We start from the raw sequence: 20,574 nt of genomic DNA on the forward strand, positions 1-20,574 counted from the left end.
TTTCATTAAAAAGTTAAAAATGACAAAAGATAGAATATATTAAATTCTTCTTATTAGCCTTTTTTAGCATAACATTTTGAGGGGAAAGACACACCTCATCAAATAAACCGCTAATTAAACTCTATTAAGATTATGTTCATTGGGTAAAGAAACTGAGCTGTTTGATTCAATGAAATCATCAAGATGAAAGCAAGCCATCATCTCCAAGAATATCTTACCAAAGGTTTACCCTTCATAGCAATTATACTGTTCATCCTCTGAAAAGAGCAGTGCTCTGAATAAATGAAACCTGAAGATTAACAATGTCCTTTTTTGTCTTTTACTTCAAGGCTGACTATCTGTGGAGCTTAGAAAACCATCCCACAGTATTAATGCATACCTCATTTCACTTATTTATTTTATTAACTTCTGATTTTTCATTTAATAGCTGGAAAAGAGAAAATCCTACTTCTCTTGCTTATTGTTTTAAAAACTCACACAAAACATTTTAAGGCTCCCTAGAAAGAAGCAGCAGTGGGCATCACATGCAAACAGCTATCAAATCTGGAAAGAAACAGAAGCAGGAAAGCACCCAACATTGTATTTTTCTTGTCTGAACTAATTTGTAATGATCTAAGTTGACAGTTACTACACTATCCCATAAAATACATATCATTTTATAATATTCAATGCAAGTAATAAAACATAATTAAGGATGTTAGAGAAGTCTTGGGAAAAAAAAAAAAAATCAGAGAACTAGAGCATACACTTCCATAGCCAAGAAAAAGCTAAATAAAAAACTGGTTTCTTCCAGCCATCATATTTTGTGTCACAAAAGTATCCCTCTATGAATTCTGCTGTTGCAGAGCGGAAACGTGCATGTTGGCTTAGGGAATTAAAAGAGCCAGGACATAAATGGCTAAAAAACAGAATGCTAACACAACAAATTAATAATTAATGATGAAGCCATAAACGATGCAACGTGACAAAGACCAAATGAATGAGGGATATGGAGTGATGCATGAGAGGAAATGGTGAACTCAAGACACTTTAAAAAATCAGAACATTAAAAAACACTGTCCAAAATGGAGTGAAAATATGCTGAGGGAAAATGTGATCAACAATGGACACAAACCAATAGTAGGAGAATAACAAAGACTGAAGTGGGAGTCTCCATTTTGAACTTGGAAAAGCTAAAAGTGAATGTTTGTATTTCACTTTTTTGTTTATAAGCAACTGGACAACAATATGAAACAAAAAATGAAGAAGAGTAGATAATGCTTTGATGATAAGATTTTGAATATTCTCAGAAAATAAATTCCACACATAAGACAAATAAAAGACATCTGTAAAGAACAAACAAAACCTAGGATGAATCCTATAGTCCTTGAATGGAAACAGACTGCAAAAGGAAACAAAGCAGCAAAGCTGCAAAGGAAACAGTCTGTTTGCCATCACTAACAGATGCAACAAGTTGATATGTTAGCTTCCAAGTGGAAAAGCACAATGGTTAACAGGACAGAAGAGGTGCCCACATGACCTAAGACCACTATGGCTGCCACCAAATTTCGCTTATGTTTCACTGCTTATGCTTTAAACCAGTTCATCCAAAGACAGCAATTTTGCTTTGCCAGGTGGAAGAAAAAAAAACCACCCAATATGATTGATCCAGAACTTCTAAACCAACCAAAACGGGAGAGGTGACTCCCAAAAGTCAGAAGAAAATGCTCCTCATGAGCTTTTTTCTGAAGCAATCCTAGAGAATAAGTGTATACTGACATCTATTTAATTTCTTGTTTTTCACAAGAACATAGAGAGGAGTTAAAAATGTTAATACATGGAAAAGAATATGAAATACTGAAAGCAACTGTGGTCAGGGGCAAGGGTTCAAGTCCACTCCACATAAAGTGAACTAGCATGGTTTGGGATTTGATGTCCCATGTCACAGTTTTTCAGAAGATCAATGGTGATTTCAAAATGCTCCTTGATAAAGAAAATATCAATGTAGGAAGGGTTAGACTACAATGATATTTAAGATACACCTGACTTTCAAAAGCATTGGTAACTATAGTAATTTATTTCTTCTGCAGAAAGTCTGTACCAGCTGTTTTGTGTGTGTTGTAATTTAAGAGAGAAAAATGTGAAGAACTTTAGACGCTTCGATTTTTGGAGATCTAGAAGTTTCACATTTCTTATCAGAAATAATAACACATATTGATTTCTGTTTCCCTGACAGACCTGTGGCTACACTGACTACTTGAAAAAAACACACAGCTGTCTTTTACACATGCTGAAATGCACAGCGAAGAGGATCACTATAAGAGTGCACCCATGTTTTAATTCTGGATCCTATCTAAGTTCTTCAGACATTTTCATTTCTATCTTATGTCAAGTTGTAGCTGACACACTAACATTAACAATATACTTCCACAGTTTTACCTTTTATCAAACTATGCTTCATAGATATGTATCACACATATCAAAACCACCCAAACCTCAACTCTCTCACTTATGCAGCCTTTATCATATACTGCTATGGATAACCTAAAGACAAAAAAATATAAACGAAATCAGTAAATATTAGAATAATATATAGTAATTCCAAACAAAGAGGTAAATGCAGGAGAATACCCTTACTACAGAACAGAGGATAACTGATATAAAGCACAAGCAAAACAGAAAACTTTCAGAAAATGGAATTTGTGAAACTTTCACTATACCACTATACCAAAAAAGTGACTTAATGAAATCAGGGCTTTAACTATCAATAACATGCATAAAACAAACCACAAAAGCCCGTGAAAAAAGCCACACAGGTTGAAACTGCACAGATAATGTGTTCTTTATCCTGTTACACATTAACCATGAACATTTTTCCAAGATAGCAATTTTTAATTCATTATGTCATACATTCCTTATGGAAAGTTAGAAATTACAAACTTCCTTTGCTAATGAAAAGCTTATGATGAAACCAGTTGCAGAAAAAATTCCTTTTGACTCCATTTTTTTGTTAAAAGGCAGAAGGAATGTTCAATTGATGGCGCCACACAGACATAAAATAATTTCAAATAAAGGTAAGGACTGCCATGTAGACACCAGATGGCACACTAGTTCAGTACAGATCAAAGTGAGTACCTCAAATGGCATATATCGCTACTATTAACAAACATCTCTGAAATAATTTTTACATTTTCCAGAAAAATGAGAGTAATAAAAGGGAACTGTCATACAAAAAGAAACAGTAGTAAATCAAAATACGTTTAAAAAAAGAAACAAGTCAACTATGAAACTTAATTACATAGAATTACAATTTTTCCGTATATTTTTAGTTTCCATTGTCTTGAAAACTTTTTTTCCTAGAAAATCAAAAATTTTGTAACATTCCTAATGTCAAGCAAAACTGTCACTGAGTCCATCAATTAACTAGTACCTACTGTTTCGCAGGCTTAAACAAATAACAGAATTAAAGAAAGAGCAGGATTGACTTCTATCCTTTATAACACTGATCTCCTCCAAAGCACACATTTAGAGAACTAAAACAGAAGCAGGAAGACAAAGAGGCCAGAAAGCCTCAGTTTACAGGTGTTGCTAAACCAAGTGATTCTTTCCTGGAAAACTCAACTTTAGAGTACTTATTTGCCGAAGTGATAGATAAACCAGTAACCTTTACTTACAGAGATATTGACACCATTGGACTATGTTCATTTCTCATGCCTCTGCTGCATGGAAGACAAGTGATCTTTTATCTGCAGGTCTTTTTTTTTCTCCTCTTGCTTTCTTAAAAATCAAACCAACCAACCAACCAAAACAATCCCCCAAAACCAACCAACCAAACAAAAAAACCCCAACCAAAACCCCAAAACCATACAAACAAAAAACCCTTATACACATAAAAAAAGTAAAACTCTGATACACTCTATTTGCTTCAAGCATTGTGGAAGAGCTAGATCTTACTTCACTCCATTCTGAATTTGATCTGTAGCCAAGAGAGTCCTATACTATCATACATCCATGCACGTGGCAAGCTGAAATAATTAGTTTATACATTTGAGACATTTGACACAATGAGACCTTACGATGTCATCGACTCAGTTGAGCTTTTCTATCAACTGATGAAGAAAACAAAGTTATTTTACAATGTTCATTATAATGAAAACTTTAAGTTTCAGAAAGTTGACTACTGAATTTTTTTCTAGAGCATTTATGTTCAGTTGACAGCAATTAATCTTTAAATTCTATATGTCAAAACCATAATTAACACAGACTTTCACTGTTAAACAGAAAATTACTGTGTGTTCCTCTGGATTATATATAATACAGTTACAGAAAAAAGATTTTCAGGTTTCAAATAGCAAAAGTAAGTTTGGTATCAGAGCACCAGAATACTTCATTTACAGGCTTCAACAATTAAGTTCCCAAAATTTCACCCTTATAACACTGGGTAGATAGCTGCGTCTCAATAAAAAGAAATAAAAAAATGGAATGTCCACAAAAACAAGCCACACAAAAACCCCCCTCTAAGATACTCATTAAGAGTACCAGGATCTAATAAACAGCATTTACTGGAAAATGGAATATTCAACAACACAAACACTACTTAAAGGGCACACCAGCATCCCTTCCACTCTTAGAGCACACAGCTAGCCCCAGCAGCACAAAATTGCTTTAAAAGATGTTGTGATACAGGAACTCATTATACTTACAGACAACAGCATATATAGTAAGCAAAGCACAGTTTATGATCATTTTTTTCAAAAGGACAGAAGGAAACCCCTTATTTTGCAAAAATAAGATACCAGACTAACAAAACTATTTTAGCATTGACATGTTTGATAAAAAATAAACTGTGCATTCTTTTTTATTCTAGGATATCAAATGAAGTCAAGAGATTTTTAAAAACTGTGTTTTTATAATATGAATCACTTCAAATAGACTCTGAAAATCTGAACATACACAGCAGAGCAGAGTATAACCATTAATCTCTCAATTTACTGCTGAGAAATGCTATTTGCATCTCTCTAAAGAATTTTCCAAAGAAACAATCTATTTTGTAATCTTTATTTAAAAAAGGTGAAAGAAATGGTACAGTTTAGAAAAGTAAATGTCAAAAAACATATTCAGATTTATAAGAAATATAAGGAAGGTGTTTATAGATGTCTGGTTTATGCAATTAGCTAGTGATTTCTATTAGCTCTTTGCTAATCATTAGCTATTAATTTCTATGAAATTAACTAGCAGCAGAAATAATGATTTGTGATGCTTATAAAACTGTGAAATTGGATTTATAAAGATAACAGATTTTACATAAACCTAGTTTAAAAAGCTATGCACTGAAATGCAAAAATCTTTAAAAGGTCACTACAAATGGCTTGAAATGTATAAAGCATAAATAATTCATTAAATTCTGACTACAAATGTAGCCAGTACACAACTGCATTAAGTATAAAGACCTAATATCTTGTCTATTTACATTCATTTGTCATTTGTACAGACCCTGGCTCAGAGTAGAAGTATGGTACGTTTCAATTTACCCTTGTACATTGACTTACATGGTCTTAGGAAGCTCAAAATCAGGAAGGTCTTCTTGTAAACTTAAGTTACATTTTAATGTACAATATGATAGTTGCTGTCTCCAAAACAATGGAGGGCAAATGGCTGGACTTCCTCTGTCTTCCCATTTATTTGAAACAGCTGCTCTACAATGCAGAAATTACATCAGCCCTCTACAGGATGAGGATGATCACCTCACAAACAGGAACACTGACAAGATAGATGTTAAATGCTTTCTTTGCCTCTGTCTTCAACAGCAACGACAGGCTAAGGGGGTCCCAGTGCCCAGAGCTGGAAGACCATGGTTGTGAGAATAATAAATTCCCAGTCAACCTTGAATTTGTGTGGGATTTAATGCTCCAACTGGATCCCTATAAGTCTATGGGGCCTGATGGGATTCATCAGAGAATACTCGACTGTCTGATGTCATTGTAAAACCCCTTCTGATGATTTTTGAGTGGTCTTGAGAATCCAAGAGGTCCCAGTAGACTGGAAGCTAGCAAATGTCCCAGTTTTCAAGAAGGGCAAGGAGGACCCTGGAAACTACATGCATGTCAGTCCCACTTCAGTGACAGGTAAAATTATGAAGATTATTCTGGGAGATACTGAAAAATTATTGAAGGACAACAAGTCATCAGTAAGAGCCATCATAGCTTCATGAAGAGAAAGTCCATCTTGTCAAACTTGATCTCCTTAGGTTATAGTGAATGGGGTGATACCAGACTGGCAATCTGTCACTGCGGCACTCTCTATTAGGACCAATTCTTCTCATCATCTTCATAAACAGACACAGGACTTGAAGATATTCTAAGAAGGTTTGTCAATGATAAAATTGGGAGGAGCTGCTGATTCCCTCAAAGGCAGAAAAGGCCTGCAGAGGGTCCTAAATGAGAGGGCTGGGCAATTGCCAACTGTATCAAGCTTAACAAGGGCAAGTGTCAGAATCTGCACCTGGGATGGTGCAACCCTGGATGTACGGACAGACTGGGGAATGAGAGGCTGGAAAGCAGCACCACAGAAAGGCACCTGGCCATCCTGGTTGATGTCAGGTTGCACATGAGCCAGCAGTGCCCTGGCAGCCAAGAGGGTCACCCGTGTCCTGGGGGCATCAGGCACAGCATCACCAGCTGGGCAAGGGAGGGGATTGTCCTGCTCTGCTCTGAGCTGGGGCAGCCTCACTGCAAGTGCTGTGAGCAGTTTTGGGCATCGCAATCTAGAAAAAGATGTAAAACTAATAAAGCTATGAGAAAGAGCTCAAAGGAGGACTACAGACTGCAGTCTCCAGCTTCCTCACGTGGGGAAGAGGAGGGACAGCCACTGATCTCTTCTCTCTGGTGACCAGTGACAAGATCCAAGGGAATGGCCTGAAGCTGGGTCAGGGGAGGTTTAGGTTGGATATTCGGAAAAGGTTCTTGCAGGCTCCCCAGGGAAGTGGTCACAGCACAAAGCCTGACAGATTTCAAGCAGTATTTAGACAATGTTCTCAGGCACATGGTGTGGTTCTTGGAGCTGACCCGTGCAGTGCCAGGAGTTGGACTTCAGTGATGCTTGCGGACGTCTTCCATCTCAGAACATTCTGTGAATCTATGATTCTATATAAATATCCTGTGAAATATTTGAAAGCTAAGAGACAGAAATACTATAGACTGCTCACAGGGTTCTTTAAAAAGCTTGCATAGCATTAGGATACAAAATACTGTCCTGGCAAACAATTTATGTAGAGAACTATACAAGGGAGAAGCACTGTCCTGACTATGAATAACCTACTTCAGTCTTACTTCTCCCACACTCCCAAATTACAGAAGCAAACTATCATGGGCTGGCACAATTTTGTTTTCTGGTTATAGAGAAATGTGAGATGTTTTTCCCTGCCCTGACCATGGAGTGGTTTGGGGGAGAGGACAGGGACCTAACAAAAAGCTAGCCAGGATACTGGCAGCTAAGTTGACCAATGGGAAATGCTGATGCGACTTTGGATCAGCCATGAGGTAACGCGGGCTGGCCCAGGTCAGGCCTTGCTGCCCCTCTGGGCGGCCAGGCTGGGCTCAGCCAGGCCTCCAAGGGCCGCTGCCTGCAAAGGGAGGGCCTGGGCTGGCTGAGCCCCTTTCCCCTGCTGCCGGCAGGGAAGAGGAGCGGCTGCAGTTCGGCAGTGCTGGCCACGGGCTCGGAACGCGGCACAAAGAGCTAAGCCATGGCCCAGCTTAATCACCGCTGGCAGCGGAGAAAGCAAGCCTGCAGCTCCGTAACAACTCTGAGCTGAGCTGCCCTGGATGAGAGCGAGGGGTGGAAAAAAGGACATCTTCCAGCTTCCTCCATCAACATAGCTTTGCATTTTCTTCAGCTTAGCCCGTGGCCCTCGCAAGCCTGGGCAGATTTAACCCTTTCCAAGCAACGTGGAACTTTTAAAGCACAATTCTTCCTTGAAAGCAAGATGAAAGAAAACAGAAGGTACGTAGAACAGACACCGAATGAAGTCAGTTAGATTAGAAGTTAAAGAACTAATAATACTGGAATAGGATTGAAGAAGTGAACATTTTTAACCAGACTTTTCTAAGGTAAACTAAGGAGAAATGGACTGTTCTTTGCAGCATCTTAATGTTGCTGGGTAGAATGCTATTCTAATCAAAATTGAGGACTGATGTAATTGAGATTTATTTGGGAACTTTAAAGCCCCCGCTCCTAGGTTAAAAGGAGGTCTCAGCCTTTGAGACAAAGATGATTTTAGACTAGAAGAAGTATTTGTAAATAGTAGCCCAGATATGCTGAGAAGCTTTGCTGATAGAACTTCACAGTCTGTGAAAACTCCAGGCGGCATCAGATGTGTGACATTGGGAGCACTGGACTATTTTGTCGTGTGGCAAACATCTTCACAAAAGACCTCAGAGGGACTCTTCTCCTAAGTAATGTGTGATTATGCCTAAGTAATGAAACTGACTGAAAAAAATCTCAAGTTGTGTCTTTCTATGTTGTTTAATAAGAAAGTTAATAGTTTGTCAAAGAGAGAAGTGTGTTTTAAAGTGTCATTTGTTTTAGTTTAGGTTTTCTTTTTCTCAACGTTTTTTTTATTCTTTTAGTGTGTGTTAATAAAACTAATTTTTGTTCATTTTTAAGCTTAAGCCTGCTTTGGGTTTGTTTTTTTTTCTCCTCTCCCTCCCATGAAAAGAGAATAAATACTAAACCCCTACATTAATTGGTGTTTCCACCCGGTTTTATTAAATTGAAACCATTACAGAAACTGAGTCTCCAATGTTGTGCAGAAGCTGTTAACACTAGTCTGCTCCAATTGTCACAGGTCTCTGGGCAATTGGTCTGGTTTTGACTGGGATAGAGTTAATTTTCTTATTAGTAGCTAGCATAATGCTGTGCTTTTTGGATTTAGGATGAGAATCACAGAATATTCTGAGTTGGAAGGGATCCACAAGGATCAAAGTCCAGCTGTTAAGTGAATGGGATTCATACAGGGATCAAACCCACAACTTTGGCATTATTAGCATCATGCTCTGACCAGCTGAGCTAACTTGGCCTCAGTAATGCTGATAGAATAATGCTGATAACACACAGAAATTCTGGCTGTTGCTAAGTTATGCATACTTCAAATCAAGGACTTTTCAGTGTCTCATGCTCTTCTAGGGAGGAGCTGCACAATAAGCTCAAAGGGGCCACAGCCATGACAGCCTGACTGAACTGTCCAAAGGGATATTCTACACTACAGAACATTATGCTCAGTATATAAACTGGGGATTGACCCAGAAGAGGGCCAATCAGTGAAGGGGGGAACAGTCAGTGATCCATGCTTCTCTTTTACAGAGAAGCCCTCTTCACAGGGCTTCAAAAGCAGAAAACTGGAGAGAACGGAAAGAGAGACTGAAAATTCAGGTAAGAGGAAGAAAATCTTTCTTAGACTGGTAGCAGTAATTTTTCCACAGTGCAACACCATACAGCGACAACACAATATGCCACTGAAAGTCAGTTAATCTCTGTATTACATACTACAATGCGTGTAGATATATTACATAACACACGAAGCACCAAATCACCAATGTAGCACCAGTTTAACACATCACAGTATCACAATATGAGGGGGCAGAGCAGACTTCTCTCAATTTTGCACAGAAGAACCTTGGCAGTTACTACATGGGCTTTAGAACAAACCAATCTTGTATTCATATGGATTTCTGAACAATGCTTTATAATATTCCTCTTTTTATTACAACTACCAATGTCTTTCCTGCAATAATTTTAGTTCTCTTCAGTCCAAGAATCATGATTCTCCACACGCTAAGAGAACTACATTAGGTATAAAAATAAAGAAGAGAAAGGAAGAAGGAAAATGGGAGATACAAAGGGTTCAGTAAGCAGAACACCAGGTAAGTCTCCTTTCTCTGTGAAAAACAGCATAACAGCAGTAAGTTCAACCTACCCAGGCAGCTCTAAGGTTCTATGAGCTCTCACGCATAAGGAGAAAGGGTACTTTCCCTCAATGAGGAAAAGAAAGAAGTTTCTCAAAACTTAATTTTGGGTTACTCACACTCCTAATAGTTTGAGCTAAATTAATCAGCTTAGCTTGAGTCATTCTTAAAGTTCTGAGTCACAGACTGGGAAAGGGAAGCCATTAGGTAAATCAAAGCTGTGGCCCAAAATTAAAACAAACGTTTAAGACAGGGTCAGGAAAACGCTTAATCCTATCAGTGTACATTAAGTATGGTATCTGCTAGTATAATCATAAAATGTCTAGAAAGCTTTGTGAAGAAAATAAAGTTGTGCTGCATGAGAGATAAACTTCATCTAATGCGATGAAGTTCATGTAATGTAATCTAAACCTCTCTAATGTGAGAGGTTGTAGTATTTCCTGATATTAAGAAATATATTGGAAGATGAACGTTATGTCTGAAGGGATATGGGAACACTACTCATACCGCAACCTGGATCAAATGCCATTTGATATTTTTATGTTCTTTTTATAGGTGGTATGACACATCACACATGAAAAGCCTTGTTTTCTGAACAAGCAGGAGAGCAAAACTTAGGGAAAAGTGCATAGTCATTAATAAAAAAGTACTGATTTCAAATATGCTAAGTATTTCATCAGTACAGGAAGCAAGAGGTTTTGCTTATCTTCTCAAAATTCTGTCTTATGTTTAAGAAAACATACACTGACTAGTAAGACTAGGAAGCCAAACAAACTGAAGTAACAGGGCCTTGTGATGGTCACAAGATATAGAGTTAGTCCGCAGGCTGGCTGTAGATAAGGAGATGACTAATTATTCTACAGCTATAATTCAATACATTTAAATCTACCCTAGTAAGTGTCCTTACTACTTCAATGAAGAAGAACTGTTAAGGCTAAGTTTAAGTACAAACTGAATTTTTCCTTACGCTTGTACAGCTCTTCAGTTATGTACTGTGTTTCCCAGTTTTCTGTTTCAGCAAAATAGAAAATTCACCACAACTAAAAAAGCACTAAAAGGAGAAAATGGAATATGTAACAAAAACAGAACATCAATCTAATTGAAATCTCTCAATTCAAAATGTCCACAATGTTGGTCATCTGAAACAATACTATTGTGAATATGAGCCTCAACACATCAACTCCACCATCATTTACCGTGTTTCTGATTGGAATTTTCTTAGGTTCTGTTGGCACATCCTGAGGAACAAATTTCACCGGTTCCTTAATTTGCCTCCTTGATCTTTTGGTCCCATCTGGTAAGGTTTCCATTGCGATATCAGCCTCCATATCACTGCTACCTGCCTGGTCACACTCTGAGCATTGCCTGCAAAGCAGAAGATTTTCTTTTTAAGACTGCAGTCACAAGAGCAGAAAAAGAGACATACTGAAGTGTTCGTGTTAAAGATAAATTCAAAAGTCAAGAAATCAAACGGACACTTAAAACATACATTTTAAGCAACCAAGCAACACACAAATAAGATGTTCTTATTTTCCTGACAGTACTTAACTTTGAAAACCAAGATTCTGAAAGTAGGAATTAATCCTCAACAAAAATGCCCACTATTTCATCATTTTCATGCTACCACATCCTCATTTTTAAAGCTGCCCACTGATCTCTAATCTATTAATTACTGTAGCTGTTACTGAAATTTAATTATAGAATTATACAGTGGTTTGGATTGGAAGAGATCTTAAAGATCATCTAGTTCCCACCCCCCTGCCATGGACAGGGGCACCCTCCACTAGACCAGATTGTTAATCTTCACAATGACATGCTGCTGAATTCATTCCAATGAGAGCACACTTTAGTGGCAGAGATTTGGAGGACATGTTTGTTATGAGAATAAATTTTAGTATGTATTTCCTAAGGGGGTGCATTTTAAATCTGAAAAAAAGAGTTGGGAGAAATTAAAAATACAGAAGACAGAGACATATATTAACAAACTAAATTGAAAAACAAATGCCTAGTGAGTTTCTGAAAAAATGAAAAATCACTATCAGAACTTCAAAGTAATGTTATTAACAAGCTCCAAAACAGAATTAACAAGATAGAAATTGAAAAATATTTGTTTTTATTTGCAAAGAATCATCTTAGGCAAAGTCATAAATGTGGATGTTCATTAAAGTATGTTAATGAAAACATAAAAAATATACTTACTGGAAGAGCCAGTTTTAATTACTTCTCACACTACACTTCCAATTCAAAAAACTGCAAGTCCATTTAAATTAAGTCCAATTCACCACTGTTCTCCTATTCCACATTCTTTTTAATAACACCAATTTAAAAAGAAAAAAATCAATATAATCTGCTATTAACAGGGATAAGCACAATCTAAATGATAGAGCAAATCTTCTTCGGAAGGGGACAAAGCAAAAACCCCACATATTTAATTATTTAAAGTAAAATTTTAGTACATATTTTCAACAAGAAGGCATATCCATCCTGTATAAACAAAAGCACAACGTCAGATACGTTTGAGCCTATTTGTTCCAATTTACACATTCAACAGAATAGTTCTAGTTCTTCTCCTGTGAACTTCAGCGAGGACTAACACAATATCAAGTCAATCAACAGCCATGTTTTCTAATTCTTTCAAAGCAATGCAAGCAGTATAATCTCAGATCTCTCCTAGCTACACCAAAAGACACCAGATGTAATCATGGTTTGCTAGCACAGACCAGTGGCTACCAAGACAGAATAGAGGGAACCTAGTCATCATGGATTGGGTAACAGATCAGTGGAATCCCGACTAACTCAAGACCATTCTCCTTTAACTTTTCCAAACATAAATTTTAGCTAATTGTGGCTACATTATGATGTTACAAAGATTCATGACCTCCTATCTCAAAAGCACTTAAGACCAGGATAAATAGGAGACATGAAAGTACTTGGTCTAGAAAAGCAAAAGAACAGGATAGATTGCAGGAAAGATAACGGCTTCTCCCCTCTCCCAAGTAAGTATGGAGTCTATAAATAACCAAAGCACAAGGAAGGCAGTTTATATACTTTTCAAACAGTTTTGGGCCAGCATACAAGAGTACAGTCCTGTCTGCCTGTCCTGGTTACAGAGAAAAGGGGCATGGAGTTTTCAGCACTGTCTAATTCCCTACCACACATATCATCACTGGGGGTGTGGGTTCGGCAGGAAGAGCCGAGTGCCAGGAACTGAAAATTTGCCATCTTGCTTGGATCTCTCTGAAGAGAAGGTGCTGGGATCAGCTGGCCCCAGCCCCCTCTCCGCCATTGCTGGTCCCCTTCTCCGTTCCAAACCCCCACCTGAGCTGGCTCAGCCGGACGGAGCCCAAAACCCCGGCCAGAGCTGCAGGTGTGGTGCCAGCGCCGGTGCATGGGACCGAGTCAAGCTGGGCAATTGCTGCCAAACAGCCAAGCGCAGCGGTCTGGGAAAAACAGAGGGAAGCACAATGCCAGCGATGTGGCTTCTGAGCTTCAGCCTAGCTCTTTGCTGGTTTCTTCACACTGGGGCAGGGGAACGCTAAGCCACAAGGGCTCTTCTCAGCTTAAAGCCTTTGTCCAGCAGCACTATTTTTGGGAACCATTTTTGTTTGCTCCCCTTTTGTGGGTAAAACACTCTCTCTCATATACCTTTTGCTATTATTATTGCTGTGGTTCTTGTGATTTTAGTAAATCTCTCCTTATTGCTCCTCCATTATCAGAAGGGGTGGGTGAAAAGGGATTTTCTTCTCTGTGCTTGATAAAATGAGTTTGCTCCTCTTTACAAACCTCAGTTTGCTATACACACAGTACTTCTTAACACCTCTAGGCTTTAAGACACTAGAATATAGAAAAATATACGGTAAATAGCGTTCACAATGCTACTTTTTACAGTTATAGGTTTACATAAATTTGTGTGAATATACACACACAAATATGTATTAACATGCACTTAAGAAAATAAAGGCACACAGACCAAAGTACTATTATTTTAAGATTTGATGGAGAAAGGCACTCCAATGGGGAAGGAGAGAGCAGCTTTAAGTAACAATATTCCCTCAAAATCTTACATGTCTGCCTAGCTCTAAGTTACTTTGAGTTCTTCATTTTTACAAGATGCATTGCTCTTAAAGCTGTCCAACTCAAAGCTTTAAGGTGAATTTCTATTTAGTAAGCATCAGAGAACACAGCCCTCTATAACACTGCAGCATCAGTCATGTCATTAATTTATGCACTGGAAAGCACATATGAAAGTAATTACTATGATCTGCTTATGCAGATGCAAGCAATAACTATGAAAATGTTCAAAAATTCTCTAAGTAGTTCTTACAAAGCATTTATTTTCCCCATTACTATGGTAAAAATTTGTGCTATGTGTAAATTATAGAAAAGGCTTCCATAACATAAGAGCCGCACTAAAAATGACACTTTTACAAGAGAAACAAATAGTCATAGGGTTTTACAACAACATTTGGAATTTGGAATCCAGTTTCCTGGATCTACTACCCTGCATGTACAATTTAAATAATTCCTGTTCTTTGTGTCTGTTATTACAAGGGAAAACCACAATTTTTCTGTTACCTATGTTCAGACAGTTCTACAGAAAATACCCATGCAGATCACTAAAGTCCTGAAGTTTCACTATTGTCCTATTTAAATACGTATGTGAGCATTTTAACCTTTATTTTACTGAGGAAGACATGAAACATCTCAACCAAAAGGTGAAGTATTGCAAGTTCCTTAAATTCTGTTTTTATGAACAAGCTTGCTCTGAAACAGGTTGTGCAAGCGTGAAAGCAATCAAACTACAAAAAACCTAGATCTAGAAAAGAAAAAGCACACTATGATGGGGGTGAGAGTTATTGTTTGAATCACACAAGAAAACTTCACAAATCAAAGGTAAAGGGGGAAAACAGCTATAAAATTGAACTTAAAAGCAATCTCTTAATTTACTGGAATAGGCTCATAGTTAACCATCATAGTTAACCATCCTTACTACAAAACAGACAAGCTTCAACTCCAAAGCAGTTTGGTTGTCAGTTCCCAGAGAACCACAGAAAAGCTATTACAGACACACACTCCTCTGACTTGGAAACAATCTCTTTTCAGCTCTTCTTAGTTTATTTCACCACAATTCTTGAATTTAAAGTACTCTTCCCATTCTGCTGTTTAATCCCAACACATTCACAGAAAGCAGCTATGACTGTTTTTGGCTATGCCACAGTCATGCTCACTTAATTTCAGCTCTTTGAGGACAAGCACTGAATAGAGAACCTGTCACAGCAGGTCACCTCTGGAACTACTGCAACAATCTTCTACATTAGCCAGTATTGCTATGCAGCATAAGCAAAATAACAGGAGAAATGGTGCCAAATAATATTCAACTTTCAGTACACAGGTTCTGTTTTGCTTTCAGTCTAGACTTGCCTAATCTAGACACACACACAGAAAACCAGTAACAGGCAATAATATGCTTACTTCTAAAATGTGCCTACTGCTAAAACTACTGAAAGTTTTTGTTCCATAAAGAAATCTCAGTACTGATTTGAAATCTCTTAATCATGCAGAAAGTCTCTGATTAAGCACTAACAACCTACAGAAGAAAAAAGAAATTGGGTGATTTTGTTGTGTTCTCAACCTAACTTGTTACAAGAATCAGAGATAACTTCCCATGTCACAAACATCTTGTCAACTCAATAGCAGTGAGTTGGGAAAGAGTGACTTCAAATTGCTTAGAAAATACCACCACAGTGCTCCCTGAAAAGAGCTCTGTCCTCAGTGTTTAAAAAGGAAAACAAGAGGGGATTCTTTTCATAAGGAAGACACAGATCTCACAGACCCGCTCTCTGACAAATCACCTCTCACAGTGCTTACAAAGAATTAAGCCACTGTGAACTTGAAAACATGGCTCACAGCTTCAAGATGACACCTACGCTTTATAAATCCCACATGTAAATTATGCACTGGAGGTGGAGAAAAATCAGGGCTGCTTTTATTCTGGAGATAAAAGACAGTATATATGGACCTAATACAGTTGTCAAAAGGCTTAAAAGAGCACTTTGCAGAGTGTGAAGTTACAAAATTAAAAAGAAAAAAAAGAAACTTTGCAGTTTGCAACAACCCAAACATCCTTCAATTAGGACAAGTGACAAATACATAAAAATGTGTATGTCATATTCCATTCATGTTTATGTAAGTTAATAATTTTATATCATTACCCAGTAACTCAGGATGAAAAAACATTTGAAGAGGTGCTGGATCAGTTCTGAATGAATGAGGTCAGGAATATGAATGAATGTCCAGATACTGCATGAGTGTTCATGGAACTAATGGTCAGGAACTCTACAGCTCATTCTGTCCTGTGGCCAATACTCCCCACAGCGCCACTAAAATAACTTGGCCTTCTAGAGCAAAAATAAAACCAACCAAGCCTAATACAACCATTAGTCCTTGTTTTGTCCATCTCAGTCCCCAGTATTTCATATGCTACCAGAAGTTATCACTGGTTTTTAGCAATCTCATTCCAATAGAAGAACTTAATCCTTGTTGGTAGCTGGCAAGTATTTTCTTAATGAAAATGTCAATATTTTACAATTAGATTTTGATCCATTTTATTGTCTGCCAACACTTGTGCACTGCCTTAGTACCAAGATCATTCTCCACCAGGAAAATACATCCAGAATGGCCAAGAGCATAAAAGCACACAAGTTGTCAGGAAGAACGGTAAGACTTAGTATTATGATAACATGTTAATCAAAATAATATTCAATTGTTTATCAACAGGATTTCTAAGGAACTGAAATTTGCAAATTTTTAAATGAAAGTAAACCATAGCATTTCATTGTATGCTTAAAACTTCTCCTCTAGGAGTTGGAATCAATTCTTCAAACTCAGGATATTCTAGGAGTCTACTTTGAAAGTATAGCATCAAAGAAGGCATAAATTAATGCTTTAATGTATTATTACATAAAAAAGTTCCTTTGCTCTTCATCTCAATCCATCTGAAATGACGACAGGCTTTGAACTTACTCTGGTACAAACTGATGTCTAAGATGTTATAACTGTTACCTTGAAGAAAACTGTCAGGCCGCCGAACAAGGAAAATTCTTTGTGTTAAGTGTTTTAAATCAGTTAAACTAGTAAGCTGTGAAACACTGGTGCTCACCAGGTCCGAATTCTTACTATGATTTCACTAAGACTAAAACTTAACTCATTTTAAATTTTAGAAACACTGAGAAATAGAAATATAATTTGTGCTTTCTTCAACCAATTAACTTTTAAATGCATAATATATTTAGTTTCTTTCTTCTACTATTAACATATAATACTGGATTTTATTTAACAATTTCAAAACCCTTTTTGATAAACGCTAATTTAGACTATTACATGCTGAGCATGAAATGGACAAAAAGCATAACTACAAATTAGTCTATGTAGCATCACATACACCACCTGAATCACCTGGCATCCTCAAACAGAATATAAAAGATGAAGCTTATGGAATAAACTCATGTTAAAGTATTCATTGTTTAAATAAACATATAAAGGTAAAGTACATGACTGTAATCATAAAAACTTTTGCAAGGGCTCAAGTCAAGCTATTCTGAGTAAACTATTAGCAGTGATAATGGAACAGAAAGAAAAAAAAAGAAAATTATTTTTGCTTCTAGATTATTATTTTAAAAAATAACTAAACTCAATGTTTTTAACCACTCTTAAATAAATCTTTCAACCTGCCTAGTGTTTCAAGGAATTTCCCACTATACCGATTTTCTTTTGTTTTTTCTGTTATGTTTCTATAACATCCTATACAAATATCCTATTACATCTTATACAAGCCTAGTGTTTCAAGGAATTTCCCATTACACAAATTTTCTTTTATTTTTCTCCTATGTTCCTATAACATCCTATACAAATATCTGAAAAGTACATGGCCCCCATCTAAAAAAAAGAAATGCACTTTTCTTCATATCTTAATCAAAAGATAAAAATTGTATTCAAAACAGCAGGGGAGGAAAAACCTGCTGAACTCAAACTTGGATTAAGGGTCTGTTCTATATGCTCTCTACTGATCCTGAAAAGAATACATAAAGGAATGTTCAATGATGAAAAGAATGCAATCAATGCAGCTCAATTTGTCTGCTATCATCTCACACTCCAGAATATGCCTGAGCTAATTAGAAGTCAAAGCCAAGTTTGTGATCTAAGATATAACTGAAGCATGAAATTCACAACAAAGCTAAGTTACAGCTTTGAAATGAAAGAGCTTTACTACCTAACCTGACCTATCCTGCCTTTAATACCTACTGAGAATTAGTCTTACATCTTTTGGACTGATAGCTTTTAGTGAGCCTTTTCAACTTTGTTAAAAAGCAGAACAAAAATCAAATCTCCTGTGTAAATGTGTAAATGAAGAAGCTATCAAAAAAAAAAAAAAAAAAAAAAAAGCTTCCATGTAAAATAACTACTTGGCAAATTTGACCAAAGATATCAAAAGCCTAACAACACACTACATAACATAATTAAAGGAAAATTAGGTTCAGGAAAGTATTAGGGATGGTGAAAACCTTTTTGAGATTTTCATCTCTTAAATGAAATCTATATTAATTTACTAAGCAAATTTACTGAGGCAAATCCAGATTTTGTCACATTAAAGATATTAAAAAGTGAGGCCTCCCATTTCATGTACTGGACATCTTGCTCTGCACACAACCTTCAAAACTATCCAAAAAGATGGCTGAAATAAATGTTTCATGCAAGTTCTTTAACAAAAAATTTAGAGATATAGGAAGAAAACCAGAAACTAATCTTTTTCTGTTAAAATAGTTTTACTTTATTTTCAGAAGGAATTCTTATAATATTCTGATTTGGTACCTTAACATTCAGACAAGGTGATGAATGACTCCTCAAGATGCTGGACTCTAACTTCTTGCCAGCTACAAACTGTTTCTGGGTTTGTTCTAAGACATTTCAGAACAGTTTAAACTTGCAGGCTGCTAACACTACAGAGTAGAACAAACTAATTTTATGACAGTTTGGGAATCAGAATCTCTGCCACCTTATCATTTCTCCATTGTACAACAACTGCTCCACAAGCATGAAAGAACTTTAATTCATGGAAATGTAACTGCAGTAAGTACAGTTATGAACATACTTCTGCCATTGCACATTTGAGTCGCAAGAGAGCAGTAAACCCAACACTTTCCATACTGCAATAAACAGAGCTACTACTTGCAAGTTTATTTAAAAATATTACAAGTATTTGCCTGAAGATCTGAAAAGAGTCACTTATCTGAGTCCTAACATAAACAGAAAACCAAGTCTTTCATTTCCCAAAAGTATTAGCCTATAATTTCCTGCCACTATTATAATGCGGCAATAACAACCACAGATGAATTCAAAACCCAAGAAAATTACAGCTATAACCTATTTTTACACAGTGGCTAATAATGAGAAAATCTTTACAACTTCTTTTTTTTTAACCTTGAAACATCACTGCTAATAATCTGAAAATAAAAAAAAAACTGCTCAAACTGCATTAAAGGAACGTCTAATCCGCTCAGAATTTCCAAGTCTGTTGATACTTGCATCCTACTTTAAGTACAGAGACAGCACAGGACAACTCATTAACTGTGTTCTTACCAGTAACTGTTCTTGGTCTTCCTTGGCATCCTTGTAAGAGGTGGATCCAGGCAACCAAGATGATAATGGAGTTTACAAGTGTCACACAGTAGCAGCAGGTGTTGATCATGGTTCTTCTTGCAAATTCCACAACTTTTCATGCACGTAGCAGAAAAGCATTTTAATTACATATTCATAAAGAATAAATGATACACCCCAGCACATCCCCCAATTTCAATACAATCATGGCAACTTGAATTTGAATGTAGCATTTAAGAGCATAATTACTTTTTTTAATTATGGAGTAATTTTTTGAGGAGTTTTTTTTAAGGAGCTTCTACCTAGGTGCAATAAAAGTGTAAAAGGCTCCTAGCAAAGAATGGCTTTCAATTAAATTTTGAGGACTTCTAACAAGTTAGTAATCACTCAATACTTCAACAAAATACACCAGGGGCAAGTGGAAAAAAATACAACAAATGCCTAAACAGAAAATTATGCTGCTAATACCAATCTTAATAATCAATCACATGCTTATGCAGGTTACCACCTTGAAATAGGTGTATGCTGCTGCTATGCTGGGCAGTGTAACTCATTAGAAATTACACTTTCTTTTTATTATTACTTTAGTGGAATTGAGATTTTAGCTATTTTTAAAAGACAGGTATTCACTGATTGCACTGTAACATGGGAGGAACTGAGTGCATTTGAATGAAACAGAATTGGTGAAGCATGACTCCAATTATTTGTGTACATCGAATCCTCAGCCCACTGCCACATTTTTACGATTTCTACCTCTTGCAGCACTAAAACTAACTTTTGCTTGTGTAAATCATCCTCTCCCCTTAGCCTTCTAGCTGGGTAAGACACTACTTGCAGTGGCTGGATGCTGCTCTCTAGATAAGCAGTAGAACACATCAACTCCTCAGCTGTGGTGAGAAAAGAAGAACCTAGATGACATGCATGTATTTTGCACAGTCTCAGTCTGGGATCCTAGTCTGTGTCTTGCTATTATGCTTAGTAA

The 20,574-nt window shown here is 36.8% G+C and overlaps 1 protein-coding gene across 3 annotated transcripts in view; it reads right to left on the reverse strand.

Moving 5' to 3' along the window:
* The window catches only part of PHF14 (PHD finger protein 14), a 163,654-nt gene that overhangs the window by 98,483 nt on the left and 44,597 nt on the right, over nucleotides 1–20,574 (reverse strand). For all 3 annotated transcript variants that reach the window (XM_040072366.1, XM_040072355.2, XM_040072375.2), the window contains exons 13-14: nucleotides 19,575–19,706; nucleotides 11,135–11,303 (exon numbers count right to left, since the gene is read on the reverse strand). In XM_040072366.1, coding sequence (XP_039928300.1) covers nucleotides 11,135–11,303; nucleotides 19,575–19,706 — 301 coding nt within the window. The remainder of the gene's footprint in view (nucleotides 1–11,134; nucleotides 11,304–19,574; nucleotides 19,707–20,574) is intronic.

The sequence above is a fragment of the Hirundo rustica genome, chromosome 1 (assembly GCF_015227805.2).
Source record: "Hirundo rustica isolate bHirRus1 chromosome 1, bHirRus1.pri.v3, whole genome shotgun sequence".
NCBI lineage: Eukaryota > Metazoa > Chordata > Aves > Passeriformes > Hirundinidae > Hirundo > Hirundo rustica.